The 24,004-nt window shown below is 37.3% G+C and overlaps 1 protein-coding gene across 15 annotated transcripts in view; it reads right to left on the reverse strand.

The window, feature by feature from the left end:
• Nucleotides 1–24,004, reverse strand: part of BNC2 (basonuclin 2) — a 354,372-nt gene that overhangs the window by 210,982 nt on the left and 119,386 nt on the right. The window contains exon 1 of one of the 15 annotated variants that reach the window (XM_035558592.2): nucleotides 13,040–13,359. The exons of the other annotated variants lie outside the window; for them this stretch is intronic. Within the exon in view, the coding sequence (XP_035414485.1) occupies nucleotides 13,040–13,042 (3 nt within the window). The 5' untranslated portion in view covers nucleotides 13,043–13,359. Of the gene's footprint in view, nucleotides 1–13,039; nucleotides 13,360–24,004 lie in introns of those variants that run through there. 15 annotated transcript variants of the gene reach the window in all.

Below are 24,004 nucleotides of genomic sequence, written 5' to 3' on the forward strand. Positions count from 1 at the left end.
TTTTTTCTTTTTTCTTTTTTCCCCTTTTCCTTTAGTTAAACTGCTCCTTATATCAGCCCATGAGCTTGTCTTTTTTTTTTTTTTCCACTGTATTTTCTCCCCCTATCCTTCTGAGGAGGGGGAGTGATGGAGCTGCATGGAGAGTAGCTGCCCTTCAGTTGCTAAACCACCAAAAGTACATTCTTTATAAATACATATATAAGCAAGTATGGGCTCTTTAGGGCCTGCTTTAAATCCATTACGAACAACCCCTCTCTTGATCACTGCCTGGACAACAGGGTGAGGGCACTCTCTCATATATGAAGTTTTACAAAATCAAATAGATTTCAGTTGACTAAATGCGTGGCAATTAGTTGTGGGGTTTTGTTTGTTTGTTTGTTATTTCCACTTTGCTTGCTTGCTTGCTTCACAAAAATATCAAGTAGAAAGGGAAAAAGACAGGGTCATATAAAACCTATAAAGCCTTCAAAAAGTGCCGATTTCTGGTCAAGGGAAACAGTCATACCTCTTTCGACACTGGAAGCATCTTGGATTTTTTTAGCCAAAACACTGGCAGTTTTCAGCTGTTGCAGACCCAACATGCAATGCCCACTAGCCAAAGTCAACACATGTGCAGAGGAAAAAAAAAAGATTCCAGCCTACTCTTCTCCCTTCTAACCCAATCAGCACCATCAGGTCAAATTTTGTTTGAGAAAATCTTTCACACACTCCCTGCAAATCCTGAATATTAACAATGCAACATATATATTCAAAAAAAAAAATCCAGTTTGATGCTTCTCAAATCTGTACTTCCCTTACCATCATCTTGAGTCATCTTTTAAAATTACTGTTGGAGTTCTCTACATTGCAGGTTGCCATGTGGTGATAGTAAAGCTAGAAGAAAAAGAACTTGGGCAATGAAAACGATCTTGAACAACTCTGAAGTATTGAGTTCTGCCTTCAGATTGAGGTAACTTATTTTTCTCTTGAGGAAAAAACAGCCCACACAGAGCTTAGTGAACCTGCAGATGGGCTGCTTTTGGCACACAAGCTAATTTGGATCTCTCCACTACAAGACACACTACTACAAACTGAGACACCTTACATTATTCAAGCTGCATGCAACTAAAAAAAAATAAAATAAAAAATGCCAGTGACCAACATCTCCTGACTGCTAAAACAAAAATGAAGAACATTTCCATTTTTCCATGGCTGACCTGTCCTAATTCTGAGCATACAACTACCCAGGGAACAAGCCATAGTCACAAAGCTGATGTATTGTATGTATGCTTTCTCATCTCACAATATCAATGCCATGTGGCCTTGTTTCTTCACTGTACATTCTGGGTAAAGATTACTGTGCATGTATGTTTGTACCACAAAAGCAGTGCCAACCAAAAGACAGCTGCTAACTAAAGTGCAGCTTGAACATCAAATTAATATTCCTTATCTACAGACCATTTTGTTCGCAGTATCTTTTTCCCTCTTAAATGCTTCAGCTTTGTAAGTACGTCTCCTATTAATGTACCATGAAACTTGTAGCATAAGGGATTTCTCACCTATTGCCTGGATCATGTCACTCCCTTCTTTGATGTGGAAGGTAAAGGAAGCTGATTCAAGTCCAGGCTCTTCATCCTAAACTTCAAGGCTCTGAACAACTCTGCTCCTGGCTACATTTCTGTTCCCCATCATATTCCTTTCATTCTGCTCCCTGAAGCCCATAGCCTTCCTCCTCCCTTGTCTATTTACCCAGCCCTTGTCTTCAGACTTTCTTTCACATCCTTTTTCACACCTGGGCAGTTGCTCTCACTGCATTCCACTTTCTTTAAAGAAACTAATTGCACAAAAACCTTAAGCCACCTACGAAAAGATGTCTCTGTCCTATCATTAAAAGTACAATTTTAATGCTCAGAGAGACAATCATCCCAGGGCCACCATGAGTGTTTCACATCTGGGTCACTCCGAACATCTGTTTAGGTTATGAGTGGTTACAGGAGGGTCCCATCTAATATTTGTTCATATAGTGCTAGGTACACTACCACTTTTAAATAAAACACACTTTTAATGCCACCATTAACACAGTTTAAAACTTTTTCCTACAAACAATTGTTTCTGTCATTGACTGCTAATATACATATATACTTTTTTTTGGCAAGAATTCAAATTTGTATGTAAAAAATGCCTTTGCAGGATAATATTTACACTAAGGCATTGTCGAAAACTGTTGAAACAGGATGTTTAGGGTATTCAAGAGATTTAAAATCAAATCTGTAAGGAAGAAATAAGAATCTTCTGCCCTCACCAGAAGGATTATTGAGCAGAAGTCACTAGAGAAAAATGGATTGGTCTGAAAAATATTTTAGTCCCACCTGGAGGGAGGATTTTGCAATATGACAGATAAATTGGTAAGTCCTTACTCTGGAAAACAAAGTGGGAACAGACTTTTGTTGAGACATTATGCCTTAAAAATAACAAAAAATAAAATCCTGAAAGCAAGAAATCCTTTTTCCTCAGAGCCATTGTTTTTCAAATATCAACTGTGTAAGACACCTATGGTGTCAGTTCTGGTTGAAAGAATTTAAAAGCGTGGAAGACAAATACCAAAAGACAATTTACACTGTGAAACTGAAGGGAGAATTTCTTCAGACAACTTCCTTCTGTACTGCTACGTAATGATACTTTTTTGGAGCTTGTAGGCCTAGAAAATGAGCACATCTTTAGGAAGGCACCAGAAAAAAAGGTAATATGTCTCCATCAGATTAGGAGATAGTCTATAGCAGAGACATGGACACTAAGACTACACAGAGATGGCAATGGATGAAGGACATAAAGACATTCCAGGGCTATCACAACAAAATGAAAGCAGAAATGGAATTTGATAAGAAGGCTAAAACATAGTACTAGGTCCTATATGAATGTTTATGCTTTCCCTACGTAAACCATTAGTTTATTATTGAACTCTAAACCTCAGATGGACTAAAAAGCAGTAGTGACCTGATACACAGTTGCAGTATTCTGGCATTACAGTTGCCTTTGTGATGGACTGAAGGCTATACTACACAAATGTGCGAGTGTTCAAACACCTGCACTCTCCAGGACTTCAAAGCTCTCTAAAAAATCCACTTCACAACTATCAAAAAAATCTCCTATAAGTGGATATAGAGACAGTGCTTCACATGAAAGTCTTTTTATTTTAGAAAGTCGGCACTGAAAATCCAAGAATGTCCCCAAAGAATGGAGAACCACAATGTTTGAAATATCACTGGTATCACCACCGAGTACAATGTGGCAGCCACAACCAACCTCTTTCATCTAGCACAAGTATCCACTTTCCAGAAGACAAGCAAACTTTTGTGTTTGAAAGGAAGCACTCATAGGACTTAAAATTTCCATATAGAATGCAGAAGTGGTATCTTCTTCAAGGCTTCAGAAACATCTATTAGATTTACTATTAACTGTAATTACTAACATTAGGATTTTTTTATTTTATTTTTTAATTTTCCTAAATGAGCTACAGACTTTCATATGAGGTTGTTATTTTTCTTATGCAATCAGCTACCACAACCTCAGAGTCACAAGTTATGTTCTCTTCATAACAAGACCATTGTGGTTTTCAATATAATCACTAGCTCCTATACTTTGCCATCCCATGGCCACTTCAATCTTAGACAGTGACAGAAAATTATGGTTTTATCCTGTGCTCAGGTTATCTTAGCTACTTAGTAATGCATACTTTTATAGTCACTATCTTTCTCAGGGCCCTCTAAATGACAGGGGGCCAGAATACTGCAGCCAACAGTCACTTTCTCCAGGAAGCAGAGTAATACTGTAATACTGCTCTCAGTTTCCCATTTAGACCCAAATCTAATTTGAAATAGCCATTCTTGTCTTCAGAATTCTTTGAAAGGCTCCGTGAAGTCTTTCTTTATAAAGCACATTCAGATCTGAATTTCCAGTGGATCTAAATCCAGTGAAAGTATATTCTGTCAGTATATTTTAACACCCTGCAGCTACCAAATGACATGGTCTCTGTCCTCAGTTCTGTTACCAGCCCTTTTCTTTCCACTTGCAATGTTCCTTGTACATTGGACTTTTCACCATTACTCTTTTTCAAACCTTTAAAGTCATCTTTCTTCATCACTCACCTTTTACTTTCATACTCAGCATGGCCAGCTCAACCCCTGTGACTTCTCATTTTCCATTGCTATATGTTCCCGTTCTTCCTTAACTAGAGTACCCTACTTAAAGTGGCACACATCCCTCTGCATTTATATTCCAGCTTTTCCTTCTCTTTTCTGTTTCAAGGATTGTCGTGAAGCTCAGGAGCATGGACGACATGTTAAGAAACAACATGCTGTGTGGACTGCTTCTCTTCCCAATCATGGTCATGTAGAGCACCTCCCCTCCCACCTGCAATTACTTAACATCCTGCGGGGCCTGCATACGTGGAAAAGTGTCAATAGGAAAATGATCATTCAATTCAGCAGCAGAAAGCAAAGAAGAAAGCCAGTACCACATTAATAATCATCTCTCCACCAACCACCACCAAGTGCTTCATAGAGCATCAGAAATGAAAGACTTCATCCCACTGTCCCATCTTGCTTTTCTACTCATAATCATCACTGTAATCATCCAAAACAATATGCAGAGCAACACAGCACAAAGTAATTTCTGGATCTATTCTGCATCTTAGCTCTTCAAACTCCTTGGATTCTCTCCACTTCTAGTTATAATATGCAAAAATCCATCATATTAAGGTTCAAACTAGACCTGAATTTTCCAAAATGGCCCTTAATATCTGCAGAACTCCAGTGTAGCAAACAGTAAATTTTACAGCAGTATTTAAAGTAGAGGACTTCACTGATTTTAAACCACAAAAATTAACAATACAACCAAAAGTGTATTTCAAGCACTAGGGAAGGTAAGCAAGTGGAGACAGATAGTACTATAAATGTGAGAAAAGGGATACCTGTTCCCACAGAGGCTCCCTGAACTTATTTTAAGTCACAGAAAAACATGTCAGAGAAAGTTTATCTCACAGGAATTAAAATGTATTCTCAGATAAGTTTAATACAGAAATGTACACTACAATCTGTTTTGTCATCTATATTCCCAAATGGTAAAAATATTAGAACCAGGTTGAGAACAAGTATAATTAGACAAGCATTTAGTGTCTTTCACTTCATGAATTCTAATATTATCCAGGTCTGTGAACCTTGTTTGACTGATAGAAGAATAAATTGAATTAAATCCTGTTATTACTCCATTGTAAAATAACATATTTAAAATACAATCTGTACCTTACTTTTTTTTTTTCCCCTTTGGTTCCTTTTATTCTTGTGTTATGGTGTAAAAGGCAGGCAGTGTATGAGGATTCAAACACTTCGGATTCTGAATGTCATGCAAATTCATAGGCTGAGATTGTTTGATACTGTGCTGACTGCTACTAAAATTTTTGAAATAATGTTCGAGCTTTAATGATTGGATGACATTTGTCTGATGCAAAGCTAAATTTCTTTCTGTCAAAGATACAGAAATGAATGAAAAGGGTCTTTAAAGTGTCCCTCTCTAATCCCTGGGGCACAGCAGTGCTGAGAGCACAGCTACTGTGTGTATCTCTCTCAAAGGAATAACAACTCTGTGTGAAAGAGCTATTTACAACTTGCTTTGTGTATCATCAGCAGAAACAGAAGATAAAACAACAAGCATATAAAGGCTTTTCCCCATTTATCCCTCCTGACCTTTATCGCTGCCACCCACTCAGGAAATTACGGAGAGGAAGGCAGAGGGCACAGCCTTTTATGTCAGCAGGTGTTTTCTAGGTAATACTTATTCTGAGCTATAGGAAAAATAAAATAAAATATATGTGTATATATATATATAATATATATATAAATATATATAAATATAAATATATATAAATATATAAATAATATATATATAATATATATATATATAAATATATATATATGAATATATATATAAATATATATATATATATATATGCCCAATCCTTTGCTTCTCCCTTCCTCATACAGTTATGGACATACATAGGTAAACTCTGCCTTCCAATATCAAGTCTGCCCAGGGGCACCAAAGGTCTGACCATGGTAGAAATTAGGAGTGATACTCTTCTGACCAGGAGTAGAAAAGGTAGGCCAAAAGTAGAGAAGTAGTGACTTCAATGGCTGGTGCCCGTAACAGAAAATGTCCAGATCTAGATCCCTCTTCTAAACAAAAATGAGACTCAGTCTTTTGAGGCCAATGCCAGTGACCATCAAGGAAAGATCTGCAACACGAGGTGTACTGGTCAGATGGCAATTCACCAAGGGTGGGAATGTCACTACCATTGTGGAAATTTCTCTACATTTCCAGAGGGGCTTTACAGCTGCTGGAAAGCACTCCTAAGACTCCTAGGCAAGTAACAACAGCATGTTCTGAAGTCCCACAGGTGATGTCAAGAGTCTGGATACAAAGACTTAACGAAAAGTACAGGAAATGAGGAGAGGATAGTCTTCGTTTCAATTCTTTCCCTACATCATACAGGTAATGTGTGCACTTTCCCTCTAGCAGTTTTTGTTCCATACCTAAAATATACTAGACTACAAGCTGACACTCTTTCTTTTTCTTTTTTTTTTCTTTTTTTTTTCTCATTGGAAGCTTCTGCTGTGGCCTGTTGGACCCACACAGAACTGATGCCATGACAGAAAGGCATGCTTTCAGAAAAGCAGGGCAAATGTAAGGATGAATCAGCGGATACTCATGTAGCTAGCACAGAAAGAGAAAGATCCAAAAGGATTTCTGAAACAGAAGCTAAAGCTTGCAGTGTTTTCTTCAGTTCTAAGATTAAAGATACTATAACCAGAGAAGGCATCTGTGCAGATCAAAGAACTCAGGTACAGTTACCTGTGGGGCTTAAAGACTTTGGCAGAAATGACTTAAGTCAGCAGTATAATGGCACTTGGCATATCCATACACTAACTACCACGAAGGACAGATTTTCAATACAGTATACTATGTTTTCATTACTAAATGAAAATTGCACCAGAGGATGCAGCCTGGAAAAGACGAGAAAAAAAAATAAAAGAAAAATCCCAAGAAACAAAGCACAGAGGAAAAAGAATCTCTGATCAAAGAGATACTGTTTTAAGAAATACATTGTTGAAAGTCATATTTACAAAAGTTTCCACATTTTGAGCTATCACTCATGTTGTTCTCAAATAAAATGCTACAACCATATTTTCTCACCAACAATTTAAAACATATTTTGTAAGAAAAATCAATACATGATTACCAGGCTTCCGTCCTAGTGCAGCTTTCCAAGAAATGGACAGTATATCAGTAAAATCCTAATACTAAATTAACAAGTTGTTTGGGGCAGAGCATAATAATACAGTCTTTGGAATGAGATCAATGAATCAAGGTGGTTTTCTTTGTAGGTAAGGCATGAATTTGGTTGTGGAGAATGGAGGAGGAAAAGAGAGTGAACGTGATTTGCTTCATGTGAAATAAGAACACTGCCAACACACACCCCTGTCAATGAGTACAGTAATTAATTTAAAAACTCTTCTCTCTCTGTTATACATGTTTTTCAAAGCCTCAGAAAAGAACTATTTTACTGCTGCTTTGCAATTAGTTTGTATCTAAAATCTTCATCATGAGCATGGTCACAAAGAAATGGGACTTCTAGCAAAAGACTAAGGAGGTAATATACTGTTGGATGGAGCAGAAAGGCAGTAAAATTCCCCAACAAACACTACATTCAGCAGCACTTATTTCTGGGGTGGATCATGGAGAATCTTCAAACTATATGTAAGATTTGATACTTCTTCCAATATTTCTCTCGTTCTGAGATCTATGCATAAGCCCTGACAATTCAAAATTTAACTACAAAGGTTGAAGAAGAGCTTCTGAAGAAAAAGTATTTCAACTGAAAAAAACTAGTAATTTACATTTTTGAGAGTATTATGTGGTTGCTCTCATGTCTGTGTTACAGTAGAGAGGAAGATTAACTAAATAAATAAACTAAATGTTAATACACGTGTTATTTTTTAATAAACCTGGTATTATACCCCTAGATAACAGCAGACATCAAAAAAGTAGGAGTATGCTTTAGTCTGTGAATCAGCACAACTGTTAGCACATTTTATTGTCCTTATCCTGCTTATCCCGGCACAGATAATATTGACCAGGTGACAGTGTTTATGCATCACTTTTGCTGTGAAAAATCATCAAACATGCAACATCAAGTCAAGAACTACGTGTATTTCTTTCCTAAAGTTTTATTGTCCTTCTTCAGTTTGCAAGTGAGGAGCAACCTGTTTGTTTGCTTCTCTCTCTTTGTTAAATACAGTCTACTCCCTGGAGAACCTTGTTTATTTGTTTTAAACATGTTTTTACAGGCCTGTTAATAAAATTGGGTGGAGATGGGTAGGCGTGTGCAGGTAAAAAGTAGTGCCTGGAAGTGGCATTAACACTTTTTCAACTGAAGTACCCAGGAAGTTCAGGCTCAGTCCACATCTAGAGATGCAGTGGTATGTGTTTCTGCCTTCCACTTCATATTTGAGTCTAAAAAGGTATCGGAGCGATCCAGTGAAAACATACTGGACAAAAGAAGGGATATTACTGAGTCTGCCTATTGGTCCAAACTGGACTACCCTATGTAATTCTCAATTGCTTACGATGAGATTATGTGCTTACCTAAAGATAAAAGAAAACAGCTAGAAGCAGCCCCAAAATAACTAAATTTGATATACAATTTAATAGACACAGAGTCTATTTTGGGGCAATTTTGGAAACAATGCTACAAGACGATAAAAGATAATTTTTGTTAACTACTATAGGAATTTTGTCCTCACAAGATTGAAAATGCATGACCCCTGAAAATATCCTTTTTCCCTGAAAGAGTAAAGAACAAAAAGAGTGAAAAATAAATTGTCACATTCACTCGCTCCAGTTTACATTTTAATACTAGGCTTCACCAGGGTCTGTTTTGCCACAGATTTTTGTGGGCATGGAGACTGATGGTCGTTTCTTTCTAGCAAAGCTAACTATCAACATTGCCACAAAATCAACATGAAATATATACACACACACACATATATATATGCATCTTACTGTCAAAGTTTACTTGTAGATACATACACACATTGTTCTATTTCTCATTTTCCAGTCTGTCCTAATGTGGACTTCATGTAAAAGCCAAGTGCTTAATTCTAAGCACATGAAACATCACCCTATGCATAACTGCTTTGCTTACTCATAGCCCAAATATCCAAATAATTTTTTTCAAATCTGGCCTTGAAAGAACTTCTTAATAAGAATTATTTACATAACAAGGTTCAAAGCTGTGGGTTTTTGTTGTTGTTTTTCCAGCTACCTGAAAAATAAAAGGTTGCAGTTTTTTAAAAGAGCTGGGAAAATTTTGACCAAAGTGTAAAAGAATATACCGAAAACCCACAAAACAAAATAAAACAAAAAACCACATCTTTAACAGATCTGGAAGCATGAAGAATATGTAGATGTAAAAGTGATGAGAAGTCACTGATTTTTTTTAATTTTTATTTTTTAATTCTGAAATACTGACTTACATTTGAGACAGTGGTGTATAAAGAATGTACTTAAAGCCACCTATGAACTGTACAACTGTTAATTCTCAGACATTTTTTTGAGACTAACTTCTCTTAGTATGCTCACCGCAAACAAAATACAGGTACAAATTCATCTTTAAGTGATATCTCAAGACCTATCAAGGAAGAATTGTCAAAATGACTAAACTTTCATACTATTGCAAATCAAGTATATTTCTACAGAAAGTAGGTAAGTATCACCTTTAAAGATCTGTCTTTATTAGGAAGGTTGCATCAATATATGAATATACCAAAAAAATGGATCCAGTGCTAACAGTAATGTAGATATACTTAAACAAGTTCTAGCCACATTCATGCAGATTTAGCTTTGAGTTCAGACACATAACAGAATTTATGGCTTAAAAAATTGTTGCATATCAGCTTGACCATAATACCTAAATTCATGTGCATTTATTGCCCACCTTGAACCTGAAATAAAATCTGGATGATTAAAGTTCTGTGAAAGAGATTTTTGCTCACAAATTTTTACCTCATAGTTGTTGCGGTTAGTGGAAGTAGCTAATTACCATAGCTCAGTGAACTTACAAAACCAGATCAGATTCTGAGCCATCATTAAGTGAATTACTGGTTTAGTTAAACCTAGTTACAGCAGAATTTAAACTGATTTAAACAAGTCTACATTTGATCTTGCACTAGTATAATTCAATGAGTATATACATGCATGTATATATAAATGTATATACAAATGTGTATATAAATGCAGGTATATAGATATATGCATACGTGTGTGTGTGTATATGTTTGTACTCAAAATATTTTTTTTTTCTTTCTAAAGACCCAACTACTAGAAGCATCAAAGTAACATACAGCTTTAGTTTCTACTTTGCATTTGCAAACCAAAATATAAAAGCCCAAAGTCAGCATATTCCAAAGTATCAAGAAGTTAAAAAAAAAATCATGTTAAATGTATTGTTTTTAATCTCAACATCTCTACACTAGCTCCACTATTTCGTGAAATCCAAAACACATTTAGCAATTAATGCTTAGCAGTCTCTGAAATTCTCAGCCATTCCCACCACAACTTTTTCTCTTCTGAACATAGCAGTTAAAACAAAATGGTTCTCTACCATTTTGCACCTTGAGGAAAGTGACTGCAGAATGCACAAAGTGCTAGCTCTGAACTGTGCTAGTGCTAGTTTCAGCTGTACTTCCACATTATTATACTTATAGATGAATCGATCGTATCCTGTTTTTATAAAATTAAAGAATTTTGTTTTATTTTGAAGTCTGACTCATAGCTAACAATATAAAATGAGCCCTTCTGTCAAACTACCTCATCTTTGAATGACATGTGAAAACTATTTACAGGATATTTCAAAAGGTTTCTTTATCCTAATTTGCAGGAAAAGGTTACAATGTACTGCAGTTGACTTAGGAAATTAATTTTAGCATTTACAAACAGTTGCATAAAAATATATATATATCACATGAGCATATATCTTTGATATCTTTAGGTAAGTAAACAGTTTGTACTCAACTTGGTTCCAAATAGCTAATACGTACTCAAAATGCATATTCTTTAGAATTTTTGAAAGGTATTAATGAGGGCTTCCAAAATTCTGATTCCATTTATAAACCATTTTATTCATTTCTGGTTGACTGCTTTTTGAGTTTATGACCCTCCATAAGCCTTATCAATTTAACTATTTAAGAACACCAAGCCATCATAAAAATGAACTAATCAGATTAACATCTTGTTTATCTGACAAAATTATCTCTTCTTATGCAAACAAAAGAAATACAGCATACACACAAACATAGGTGTCCTTACACTTCCTATGCAATAGATAACATAGGATTTATTTTATTATAGGTTATTTGGGGATTTCTTTTGCTTTCCTAATGTCACATTCTTTAAAGGAAAAATGTCATATAACTAGATTTCCTGGTAGGTATATGGACAAATGAGAAATTATCAATCTGCTTTATAATGTAAAGGATTTCAGTCAAGTAAAGTATTTCTGTTTGCTGCTAAGACATACCATACCAAGTTGTAACTGCAGAATTCAGAAAGCAAAAACTCTATAATCTATATCAGTAAAAAATCTGCATATATATGTACACGTATATCTGTATATATATGTATATATGTATATATATGTACACGTACACACAGACTGCAGACATACATAAGATGGAAGAAGTTCACTTTGTCTTACATATTCTTCTGACCCTTACTGATAAAAATTTGTTTTATTTTAAATACATTACTCTACTTTCTGGGCTAACCTGGCAGAGTTAAACATCATTGGCTTTTTTTATTAACTCTTGCCGATGTAATTACTGCATATAATTCTTGATGTCACTGACACCTCAACATTCAGAAATCAAACACACAATATAGGGCCAGACGAACCCTTGCAGAAAAACAAACCATCTGGCTCTAAGAATGCTAACAACATGAGCAACACTAAACTGAAGTTTACACACAACCTTTGAAGTGACATGGTTATTGCAAAAGACTGTTTACAAGACATTAAATCTTCTCTGTGATCTGTGTGATCACTTCTCACTTGCAAAACCAAAAACCTGTCACATCGTTCTTTCATGCCATATCTTCTGTAAACACAAATATCTGTGCTTATACGCATACAGCACCATACTTGCACCCGGGACCTGGACGTTTGCATAAGGATATAACACATAAAGATCCTGAGCAGGCTGTCCCCCAAGAGACTGGGTCAGTCTTACACCCCTGCTGCTGCTTTGACTGTGGTGACTGTACAAGTGCACACGTGTGAGGTGAAGAGAGATGATCCGTGTGGATGCGCGTGCAAATGGCACATGGATTCCGTGACAAGCCTCTCCAAGCACAGGTGCCTACCTTCCTGTAAAGTCTGTCTGAGTTTTAGAGATCTGGACTACCCACATGGGTCACTGAAGTCCCAATTAGACCCCCACGGATTGTTTTTGCACTAATCACCAGCAACACGTACACGCACATAATTTTGGTACAAAATTGGCACAGAGCTCTGAACTGAGGATTTTGCAATAATTTACAAAATTCACTTTAAAATGATGTATGGCACATGACTTAAATAGCCTGAGACCACATGAAAACACACAGAAACTGAAAAATTCCAAGATGACTCCAAGCAAAGTTTTTCCAAGGACTGTATCTAGAAGGCTGTCACTGCAAACCCCATATCCTCTCTCTGTCAAAAAAAAAAAAAAAAAAGAGATTTGGCTAGAAATCACTCCTTACAACTAATGCACATTGGATGGGTGCATTTAATTCCCTTAAAAAATAAAATAAAACCTCACGAATGCACGGCATTGCCATGTTCCGCTACTTTGTCCTTCGGCAGTCTAAAATTAAATCCTTCTGAGTCACATCAAGCCGTTAATACAAAGAGATGTTTAAAAAATGTAAAGAGGAATGAGGGAGTAGTGGTGGTAACATACAGTACCATGAGCTGCTTTGGCCTCCCAGTCAGTGGTGTACAGTTAACAGATCACTCCTGGCCTTCAGCAGACAGGAAAAAAACCCCGCCGTGCCGGGAGCGGGCAGTGGGAGGGAGGGGGCCGGGGGAGAGGCCTGGCAGTTTACACAAGCAGGCCGCCCAGCTCCCTCCTGGTGCATTCCTTCCCCTCTATCTCCCGACCTCTTTGCGTGTGTCTTGTCATATTTTCTTCAGCTGCTAATTGTCTGGACAGCAAGATTTTAAACAGCGGCAGCTTAGGAAAAGCGAAACCCGTCTAAGTGGCTATCGCAGCCCGTCAGCTTCATGCTGCTGGGTAAAATTTTCCAAGGGAAGTGCTCCTCTGATAGTTGCCGAGTCGCTGGGCCACCCTCCCTCCCCCTCACCCCACCACACACGCTCCCCTCGAGGCCTGAATGCACTTGTGGCAATAAAACATTCATGCGACTTGGAATTTTAACACAATGCCATTTCCCTAGCTTAACCTGAAAGGAATGCACTAGTCACAACAGACTACATCATCCTGCCATTAAGCCCTGCCAAGGAACCGCTTTTTTGGCTGTGCTGGGGCAGCTCTGACGGGAAAGGAGTACACAGACCCACACACAGAGCACAGAGGGGCCACCTCTGCTTCCTCAACCTTATCCAGCAACACCCTGCTCTTAGCCGTGACCCCTGGCCTGTTTCGGCGTTGTGACAGGCGTGCGAGGCGTGTGTCACTTCAGGACTTCTGCAGAGTCACAACACTGAGCAGGCAACTCCCGCATTTCACTGACTTGCTGCTCTGTCTCAACAAGCACTTGATCATCTGCCAGAGGGTGTTTTTTGTGTTGTTTTTTTTCTTTTCTTTTTCTTTTTTTTTTTTGAAAAAACTTCCTTTTTTTTTTTTAAATATATACTATTGTTATCATCGAATGTTCTCTGTTTAAACTCAAAGGCCTTTCCGCCACTTATGTCACCTGCTACCATCAATACGAAAAAGCAAAACAAACAAATAAACAACAACACCAAAAAAGAACCCTTTCGATTTGCCTGTGGCAATTAGGTTATGATTACCGACAGAACACTTTGCTTAGGGGACTAGTTACCAGAGCTACGAACACTTCAATATTCTAGTGGCATTTTATATTTTTCTGTAATTAAAGAAAAGGGGGAAAATGTATAAGTATTTCCTTGATGATTTATAAAGAATGCTGATGGGAAATGGAATACATTAAGTGTCTCATTTGCCCTCTGTTAACCCTTTTGTATAATGATAAGATTGCGGCAAATACAAATAGGAAGTATAGTGCAACAGAACCGTATACAAGAAGTGTTTAGCTCATATTTTGATTTTTGAAGCTACCAGCACAGATTTTACCTACTTTGTTTTGTTCCGAATAGCAGGCAGCATGGTCAACATAGAGAAGAGTTGCAGTGTTCTTTGCCCGTCTTCATTACTCGCTTTAATTCTTCTGCTGCTGAATTACCTTCAGTTTAAGTGGACAGACTGCGCTGAGCAAGCAGGTAAGGAAACATTTTCAAAAAACTAGAAACTTAGCTATTAACTATTTTGGCACTTGCATTAAAAAGGGAACTGACACCAATATTCCTGGTGTCCTTGTTATGTCCCTTATGCAGGTCATTACAGATGTGTGTAAACCAAATTAAGAGATAAAAGCATTCCTAGTTCTGCAGAACACAACATTGATTGTAACTCATGAGAGTTGACTAGCACTCCCTTGTGACTGATTATCGCGTTATCATTATTATTGACATGCCATTGTGGTTCCACAGATGCTTTACAGAAAGACCCAAGAGGATAGGTCCCTCTTCCCAAGGAGTTTACAGAGTGAATGTGACATTACCATATGAGCATCAAAAGTAGGGTGCAAACAGGAGAGGAAGAGGAGAAGAAAGAGGTTACCAAATGTGAAAGCCCAGGAGATGGGCTTGGTTAGATAGCATCTTGTTTTTACGTCTTAACATCTGGAACCATATCTCCTCATGTAATTACCCGGAGGTCAGGAGAAATAAGCACAGGTTAGAAAGCTATTCCATCAATATAAAACGACATCCAAGTGCTGTATTTTAAAATGCACAACAGATTATCAGGTCTGTTGATGAAGAATGCCTTGGGTCATTGGCATTGAAAATAATTTTTGTGTGATTTTTCCGTAGAGAATCATGTTTCCGGAATGCAAAAGAAAGCAGTGGTTCCTTGGACTCCAACTTTGTCTGACTAGTGCGTATGTTTTCAGGAAATTCAAGCTTCATTCTCTGTTTTCTAGAACAACAGAGATTTTACAAATGCCAAAGCAGCCACAGTGAACAGTGGTTAGTATCACATACTTCAGAGAATGAAATCCAATGTTGGACAAATATGAGCTAGGCTGCCCACAGAACAGACTTTTTATAATCTCCACCCTGTTACAGATTAGTTTATGGCATGATGTGAAGATGCAAATAAGTTTTGGGGGGTAGCTGCAGTTTTGCAAATGATGGTCTAGTATACACAGAATTTCCTTCTGGTTATAGCAAAAAATCTTCACTTTTCATTTAAATTACAATTAGTAGTTGTGTTGGGCGATAAGGAATGAAAAGAAGTGTTTCCTTACAAATACGAAATATTTTTCAATACATTTGTCTATACAGTGTCAAGTTTGCTCTATGTTTACCATTAACATGCAGCACAGTGCTGTAAATGTTCAGCATGAAGAACTGCGTTTAGAGGAAAGAGGAAAGTTAAATAATCATATATGCAATCAAAGCTGTTCTGTTGCTGAAGGCAAACAATACTTTAAATTTAGTCTGTGGATGATAATATACTTACTCAGAACTCAAAGTTCTCAGAAACTGTTTTCTGTTCTGAAAAATATGACCTTGTTGCTAGAACACCACAGTTGTTCTTATAAAGGTATACTCAGGCATTTCAGGAAATTTTCAGTATCTCACTAACGTAAATCCACAACTCGTAAAAATATGGGCATCTTTTCAAAAGACCTACTTTTAATTCTACCCAGAATATGCATGGATGTATTCGGTATTTATATAAGTGACTGTAGAGTTTAGGAGTCTTTGCCTGCAACCTCAAATATATCTATGTGGTCCAGGCTTTCAAGTGCTCAACATTACCTGTCTGTGCTTATAATTACTTCCTTTCGTACAACAGGGTTTCTTCTCATTCGTTCCTTCTGATAAGGAAGAAATAGTACTTTCTACTTAGCTCTGCTTTAAACAACTTTAAACAACTCTGATTTGGGGTAAAATTTACTTAAGTATAGAGTATAGATGGAGGGGTTACTGCTATGCTGAAAAGGGATTGAGAGGTCTTTTGGGGCTGCACGTTGTAAAACACATCTTGATTCTGACTAAAGTTGCAACAATAGTCTGGGTCTACTGAAGCTAAGACTTTTGTTTGGTACCAGCAGCACCATCATCACTCAACAAAAACAGGAAATATATACATAACACAAGCTAATGGCTCTCTAAGGTATAGCTGAGAACATCTATCAGTGTTGGTACACATTGGAGGTCCAGTCATATTTTCTTGCCTTTCTTTCAGATGGACACTTTCCATGGACTGACTTTGATTTAAAAAATAACATCAGAATTAGTGGACATTTCTGTCTTGAGAATGGTCTATTTCGCTGTGACCTCCTAGACACCCTGAAGAAGTGTGACTCCACATAAGGAGGTGCCCAGAGGCCACCAGGTTGCAAAGGGAAAATTTAATGTTTGGAAAAGATACTAAATAAGGTACAATACCCATTTTCTTTCTCAGGTCCTCAGAATTCTCAAGGAGTTAAAATTAACATTATACAGAATGGGAAGAAAAGTAATATCCTTCCTTGTTCACTGCTCTACCTATTCTTGACAGCTGACGAAGTGTCCATCTGGGAAAGATGAAAGATCCCTACTGAAGCTCATCTCTGTAGAAAAACCATCAATGGTTTCCATTGTGTACACACTTCCCCAGCATACCAGGCACCTTACCACTTCCTAAATGTATCACAGAGGGCTTGGTTCAAACCGTTCCAAATAATCCTCAGCCCTGAACATTTCCAATGAGAAAGAAAACACTCTGAAATTCTGCTGCATTCTTTAAGCCTGGGTCAGGAACAGCGGCCTTGCATGTTATAAGCTACATTTTCTTTAGGATAGTCAGTCAATCCTTGGACAGCAGAATGGATGAAGGTAGCAAACAGGTTCTAAATGTCTAGAAATTTCTGTGCACCATTAACCTTTACTCTGCTGACAAGATAGAAAGAAGATAGTGGAACATTAGAATATCAACCCTGTCAATCAGAATTCTGCCTGTGTAGAACATGTTGGGAAACAGCTACACAGAAGGAAAAGCAAAAACAAACAAACAAACAAAAAACAACTCAGTCAACCATTTTTGAGAGAGAGAGAGAAAATACGTGGACTACTCAGTGTTTGACACAAAGCCAGACAGTGTAAGGTAGTGGTCTGAAGAAAGACAATGAATGGACTATTAAAAACTAGGGGGGAGTACCTTTGAGGTGTGATGGAAGATAGACATTTAACACCAACAAAAGCCTGGTGGAAGTTACAAGAGAATTAACATCTGGATGCTTTTATGACTCCTCCTCCAAAGCAATACGGATCTTTTCCTATTTAGAATTTGGAATCAATGCAAGGGCTAGTGCCAGAGGAGACAGCTGCAGAGTCCTGAGAAGGCAGCGAGTTAGTGAATTCACATCTTCAGTTAAAAGTTTTCTGGCTGCTTGTTCAGGTTCCCATATCTCTGGAGAAGCATCTGAAATGACAGTCCTCCACTGAGTTCATGGGGCTTGGATGCTGAGGTATCAAGCTAGTGCAGTCCTTCTGTTCCTCCTCCTCAGAAGAGCTGGAATGAGCTGTGTGCTAAGTTGCCAGGGGCTAGCTCTTGGGGCTCCCATACCACCATCTGCATGGAAACTTTCCCAAGGGGTTGAATACAGCCTTCTTCCCAAACAGAACTAGTAGAAACATGTGCACCTTCATAAAAAATCATCATTCTAGGAGAAACTCTCCTTTATTTGACATGGTAGCAAATGGCTGCCTGCACTGGATAAGGAAATTATGTACAGAAAGTCCGCTACATGAACTTTGCTGTTTCCATCAACTATCTTTTGGCTCACAAACAGAGATCCATACAGTTCATTCAGGGAATTAGACATATTCAAGACTCTTTATTAGAAGAGTCTTTTTATTATAATATGAAAAACTCTTTACAGCTTGGCCACCAGCACCCCTTTCCTTTGTTGTTCCATCATGGAACTAAAGCAAGGTCTAGAAAATTCTCACTCAAAGCTTGGTCAATATAGGATAATCATAAAATAGGCAGGCTTACATCTATTTCAAGTCATGAAGGGCTGTACAACTGCATCATGACCTGACATTATTGATAGTCATTGCAGTGAGCAGAGGAAGAATCATTGTTACTAAAATGAGGTTGGCAGAGTGGACTAAAATGTAGAGAATGCTTTGACAAAGGAACTGTAGTGTAACCTGTCATTCATGCTTTTTATTTCTTATTGAGCAACCATAGTTATGAACTAATGTCTACAAATTGTTCCTCTTACTGGGAACTCACAGTGCTCCTGGCATCTTGGGCAAACAACGGTGCACAAAAATATGAAATAACAGAAGAATTTAATCATGGAACACTAGCAATACCTCATATTAAATTCTCTATAGAGACAATTCAGTCCCTGTGGTTAGAAACAGGAGTGGCATTTAGCAATGCAGTTTCTGCTTTGCCCTATTACCCATGGTAGTAACTTAATTCTCTATTTGGGTGCCAGCTTCTGCAAAAATAAAGTCCTTTTCCATAGGATTTATGTAACATATATATATATATATTTTTTTTTTTTCTTAAAGGGCTTTCAAATAATTTGAAAATTGGGCAGAAGAAATTAATGATGTATTTTACACCCACACATGTACTTACAACTTCTTTGAGTTGAATACATATAAACAGACTTCCAGTCAAATGTATCTCTCTGGATCACTCTAAGTTCAACTTCTAATGTGTCTCTCATAAAAAAAATAATAAAAGGACTAAAATAAAGTTCTTTACTAAAAGCTGCATTGTTTTATAATATGAAATATCTTTTCTGACCATATTTCTTGTCTGATTAGCTGTGTTGATATTCTGCTCTCCACATTTTCTTGGCACCTTATTATATTCCTATTAAATTGTGAAGTCTGTAGGGACAAAACTGTGTTGATTTCTGTAAGACAACAGAAGATTTAAGTACATCATCAATGAAGGTTTTAATTCAGCCAGTGCATGGAACAACCCTAGTAAAGACATGGGAGCACAAACTGGACACTGCTTCACATCCTCATGAGTAATTCTGCTTAAAATCTGTGGCTGCTAAAAATGCTGTTTTACTTCTTTCTACAGCAACATGGCATGGATACTTTTAGCAGCTTTGATAAAATCCATGCTACCTTAATCATTAGACATTCCTGATACCAAAGAATTGGTGTTCCAGATTTGAACTGAATTTTAGGCATGGAAGGAGAGATCTATCCTTCTTAGCATTGTGAGTAGTTTTGTGTGTATGTAGTCATGTCTTCCACTAGCCCCTCTGCAGATCCTTGCTCTTATTTCCCCTTTTGCTCAAACAGAGTTTAGAAGGTTCTGCCAAAACCACCACAAATTATGACACTAGGTGCTCTGAGGGCATTTATTCGGCATTTATTTCTGCTGGTCCCCTAAGCCAAGTATATCACTTGCATGATTAAACCAGTCTCCAATGGTTCAGAGACCCTCTTTGCCTAAAATAATAGAAACATATCCATCTGCATACAATGCACATCAGATGCACTTCAGCATGGCATCTCATGTTTATGTAATATTAACACAGCAGGGCACACTTGGTTTGTCCTCTGCATGCTGCACAAAGTTACAATGGCAATGCTAGCAATGCTCTCTGAACAAGGTAGTGTGTTACTGTAAAAACATGACCTGCTGTTTTTAGTTTCTACTCTTTATCTCATTGGTGGTTTCGATTAGCCTCTGACATGCCTGTTAAATGACAAAAATTGCTTCATCCCCTCAATTCCATAAAGGCATACTAATTCTAAAACTATTATCTGCCAAAAAAATATCTCTATGGAGTCAGGTCTGATTACTCAGCCAGGACATTATCTTAATCTTGGTCTGTTGAGTTTAGGTTTAGAATGTAAGCACCTCAAGGCAGAGAACATTTTTTTACTTTATATTTGAAAACTGATACAAATTTTGAAAATAGCAAATACTTTAGTTCTATTAAGCTTTGAAAGCTTATTAGGTGCATAACCTTTGCAAAGATAAAATGTAAATAGGCAAGGAATCTAATCCATACTTTTACGCAGTCAAAGTGTCTCATTGGGTTAAAGGCAAATAAGATCTTCAAAACAGGGCCCATAACTAGTACTGAATATTGTCTGAAGATTATGCTGGTATCTATAAACAAAATCTTTAACCAGTATGGATCTTATTCAGTTCATCTGAGATTTCATACCTTTATCGCATTGTGTTTCTGATAACTAGAAAAATTTTATTCACCTACAAGAAGAAAAGGTTTTCCAGGAGGACTGTATCCCAAACAACAGAATTTGTCATGTTATGAAGACAAAAAGGAAAATTTCTGTTGATTATTGCTGAAATTTCCATTGTCAGAAGCCTAGCACATGAAAGAAATTACCTTAAACTCTCACAGCAAACAATGGAAAGAAAAAGATATTCAAAATAGTGCAGGAATAATGAATGTGTAATATAAAAGAATGTCATTCCACTAGTCAACATTGATTTGCACTGTAGAACCTTTTGCAAACTCTAGAAACCTGGTTAATCTATGCCAAGGAACCACAGATAAAAATATGACTATTTTATTAGCCATTTTAAATGAAATGTAATATTAATTTCATGTACATAATCTTCATTACTGCCATGCACGTATTATGAGTGTAATTTAGTCAGTCAGGGCATAGCTACAAATCTGTCAGGTGCCACCATGAGAAATATGAAGTTGCACTGAAAACATTAAAAGTGAATACTAAGACAGCAGGAGTAGAGATAGACTGAGAGAGGAAAGATGGGGCTGGAAGAGGAAAGTCTTAAAAACAGCTAATTACAAATGATTTTTAAAAGCACAGTTATAAATAGCCTATTTCAATACAGACATGTAAGCACAAACTGTCCTCAGATCTGTACAGAGATTCATTAATGAACAACTAGACGAGTACTGGAGACTCTGAAATTCAGATCTATGATACGCTGTTTAATACTGCATTTCAATTGCTTTTCTGACTTGACATACACTCCTTATATTTCTCCCCTCTTTCCTCTTCGACTCAGCAGCTGTATGGAAGACCTCATCACAACACAAATTAAATAAAAGAACAATGTGTAACTTCACTAGAGAATGAGGTTGGTAAACACAGCCATTCATCCTGGCAGCCCACCACATTATCCCCTCCACCCCCTGCTTATTTCTTCCCCAGTCCAACCAAAAATATTATGCACACAAGCACATGCATACGCATACGTGCATATTACAAGCTTTATGCAGTGAGAAATATGTTAATTTACTGGGCTCGGCAAGGCACATTTGGTGAGTGTATTACCTGGTTAGCTAAAATAACAGAGGGGAAAAGCTGGGGTAAGCAGGCTGAAGCCTTGTGTGTGGCCAAGGCAGCAGGAAGCAAGGCAGGGAGAGAGAGAATGAACCCAACAACACAACAGTGGAACAGGCAGCTGGCCTGAGATGCTAATTCAGCGCTTTAACAAATCAATGCCACTTGAAAAGTACAATGCGAGCCCTCACTGGGTAGATGTCAGGGGACTGAGAAAATGCATTCTCAAGTATTTCACATTAAGAGGGAATAATGTGTTAATTTATAACTCTTCACCCTATACACTTGGATTATCCATCTGTGTCAGTGATTTGACTTCTTAAATTTATCAAAAACATGCGCAAAGGGAGGCATCTTCTGCTAAAGCACTGGGAAATAGCAATTCAGAAACAGCCTGCCCTGTTTGGTTGTTGGGTGGAGGGTTGTGGGGTGGTGGGAATTTTTTTTTCTTTTTTTCTCTTTTTTTTTTTTTTTCCTTTGGACCCTTTGGTCAAAGGAAGGCCTTGCCTTAGGAGTGGCTGATTGCATTAGGTACCATCCGTCAAAAGTGACACCACAGAGGAGTAAAATCTTGAATCAGCAACCTGAGATGCCATCATCAGAATTTAGTTTAAGGAAACTTAGCAAAATCCCTCTGCACACCTTGCAGAAGAGAAGCTGCTACGATTAAAACGCCATTCTAAATGCCAGCTGAGATCTACAGACACTGCTTTCCAAAATAAAAAGGAGAGGAAGTTGGGGAGGGAGAAGTAAATTTGGTTTATTTTGTTATGGCTTGTATGTATGGGGAGTTTCCACACAAACCTGAAGTAGAACTGGAGTGAGAAAAGTATTACTGGTGGTCTTAAGGTCAGATTCTTGAAACCGTTTCTTTACATAAAACTTGTTCCTTTTAATTACATAGACAACACTTATATGCATAGAAAAAAATAATATCAGTCCAGAAAGCACTAATTCAAAACATAAATTGCTTTTGCCTGGGAAATATGTCTTTTTTTTTCACAATTTAACCCTTACTCGTTAACTTTGTGTTCATTTTAAGTGTCAAGTTACCACCCCATGAGAATGAATACTGTTGTATGTCTGTTCACCACATACGGCACACACAGTGGGAGCGTATCTTGCTACCTACATATCTTCATCATAATGCAGAGGAGCAAAATGCAAAGGAGCAATAGGGAAAAGCTATCCTAACTAGGATCAGCTCAGTAATATTTGTGACAGGAATGGAGTGTTTACTGACCAGCTTCAAACAAAGTTATCTATCTATGGGTTAGATATTAACAAAGAAACCAAAATTTAGGGACAACAAATAATTTCAAAAAAAAAAAATCCTGAAAAGCTTAAGTGGCTTTTACTGTTTTACATGAAATTAGAAAGGTGTGGACAATTTTCTAGGTGCTTGCATAATTGCCACTTCTATTTCATTGTATTTGTACTACACAGCAACGCCTACATTGTAGTAGGAAATTTTTTTGGTCAATTATACAATTGCAATAGAAACAGACACTCTCTTATTTTCAGAACATTCATATGTAAATAATATGCTGATGAATGGAAATTAGATGCTATAGATGATATGTAAGTATTCACTTCTAGTAAAAGTAAATGCTACTGCACTTAAACAGACTTCAGTACTAGTGCTTTTGCCATCCTCTGCTTCTCTAGTACAGGCAAGTACAACATAAGATGAGGGTAGGTGGCCTTTTGGGGGGGGTTCTGATGGGTGTGAAATTAATCTGGAGAAACACACAAGATGGAAAGTAAATCTGTTTTTGACAGTAAAATGTTTTATAATTTCTTGCTTTCACATGGGGTCTTTGTATTTTCTTTTTGATTTTTTTTTTAACAAAGACCTCAGAAATATGTATATTTTCTTTTTCATAAAGAATGCAAAATTATTTTCTTTCAAAACAGGTCACACCTTAAGGAATATTTTATATTTCTGGCACAATGCACTTCTTTTCCTTCTCTTCTCATGAAACCTTATGTAGGACATAACATGCACACTTCATAGGCTTGGTTGAAACCCTAAAGAATCCTAAGGGGGCCTTTAGGTCTGTTTATTAATTATAACACAGAAAGATACCACATATGTGCACTGATTGCAGAAAGTCTGTGTGCTAGCCTCTTGCACAAATTTCTACTCCTGTCTGTCCCATCCAGACTTCTCCTTAATATAAGCTATCTATTCTTATCATTATAGCACATTTAATTCCCCTCTGTTACTCCCCTTCCCCCCCTTTTCGGACTCACCTAAGGGGTTAAAAGACTAGAGTACATTTGTGACTTGTCAGTGACATATAATACCCAGGTCCTTCATGCAATCAACTTTTA

This window comes from Cygnus atratus, chromosome Z, assembly GCF_013377495.2.
Source record: "Cygnus atratus isolate AKBS03 ecotype Queensland, Australia chromosome Z, CAtr_DNAZoo_HiC_assembly, whole genome shotgun sequence".
NCBI lineage: Eukaryota > Metazoa > Chordata > Aves > Anseriformes > Anatidae > Cygnus > Cygnus atratus.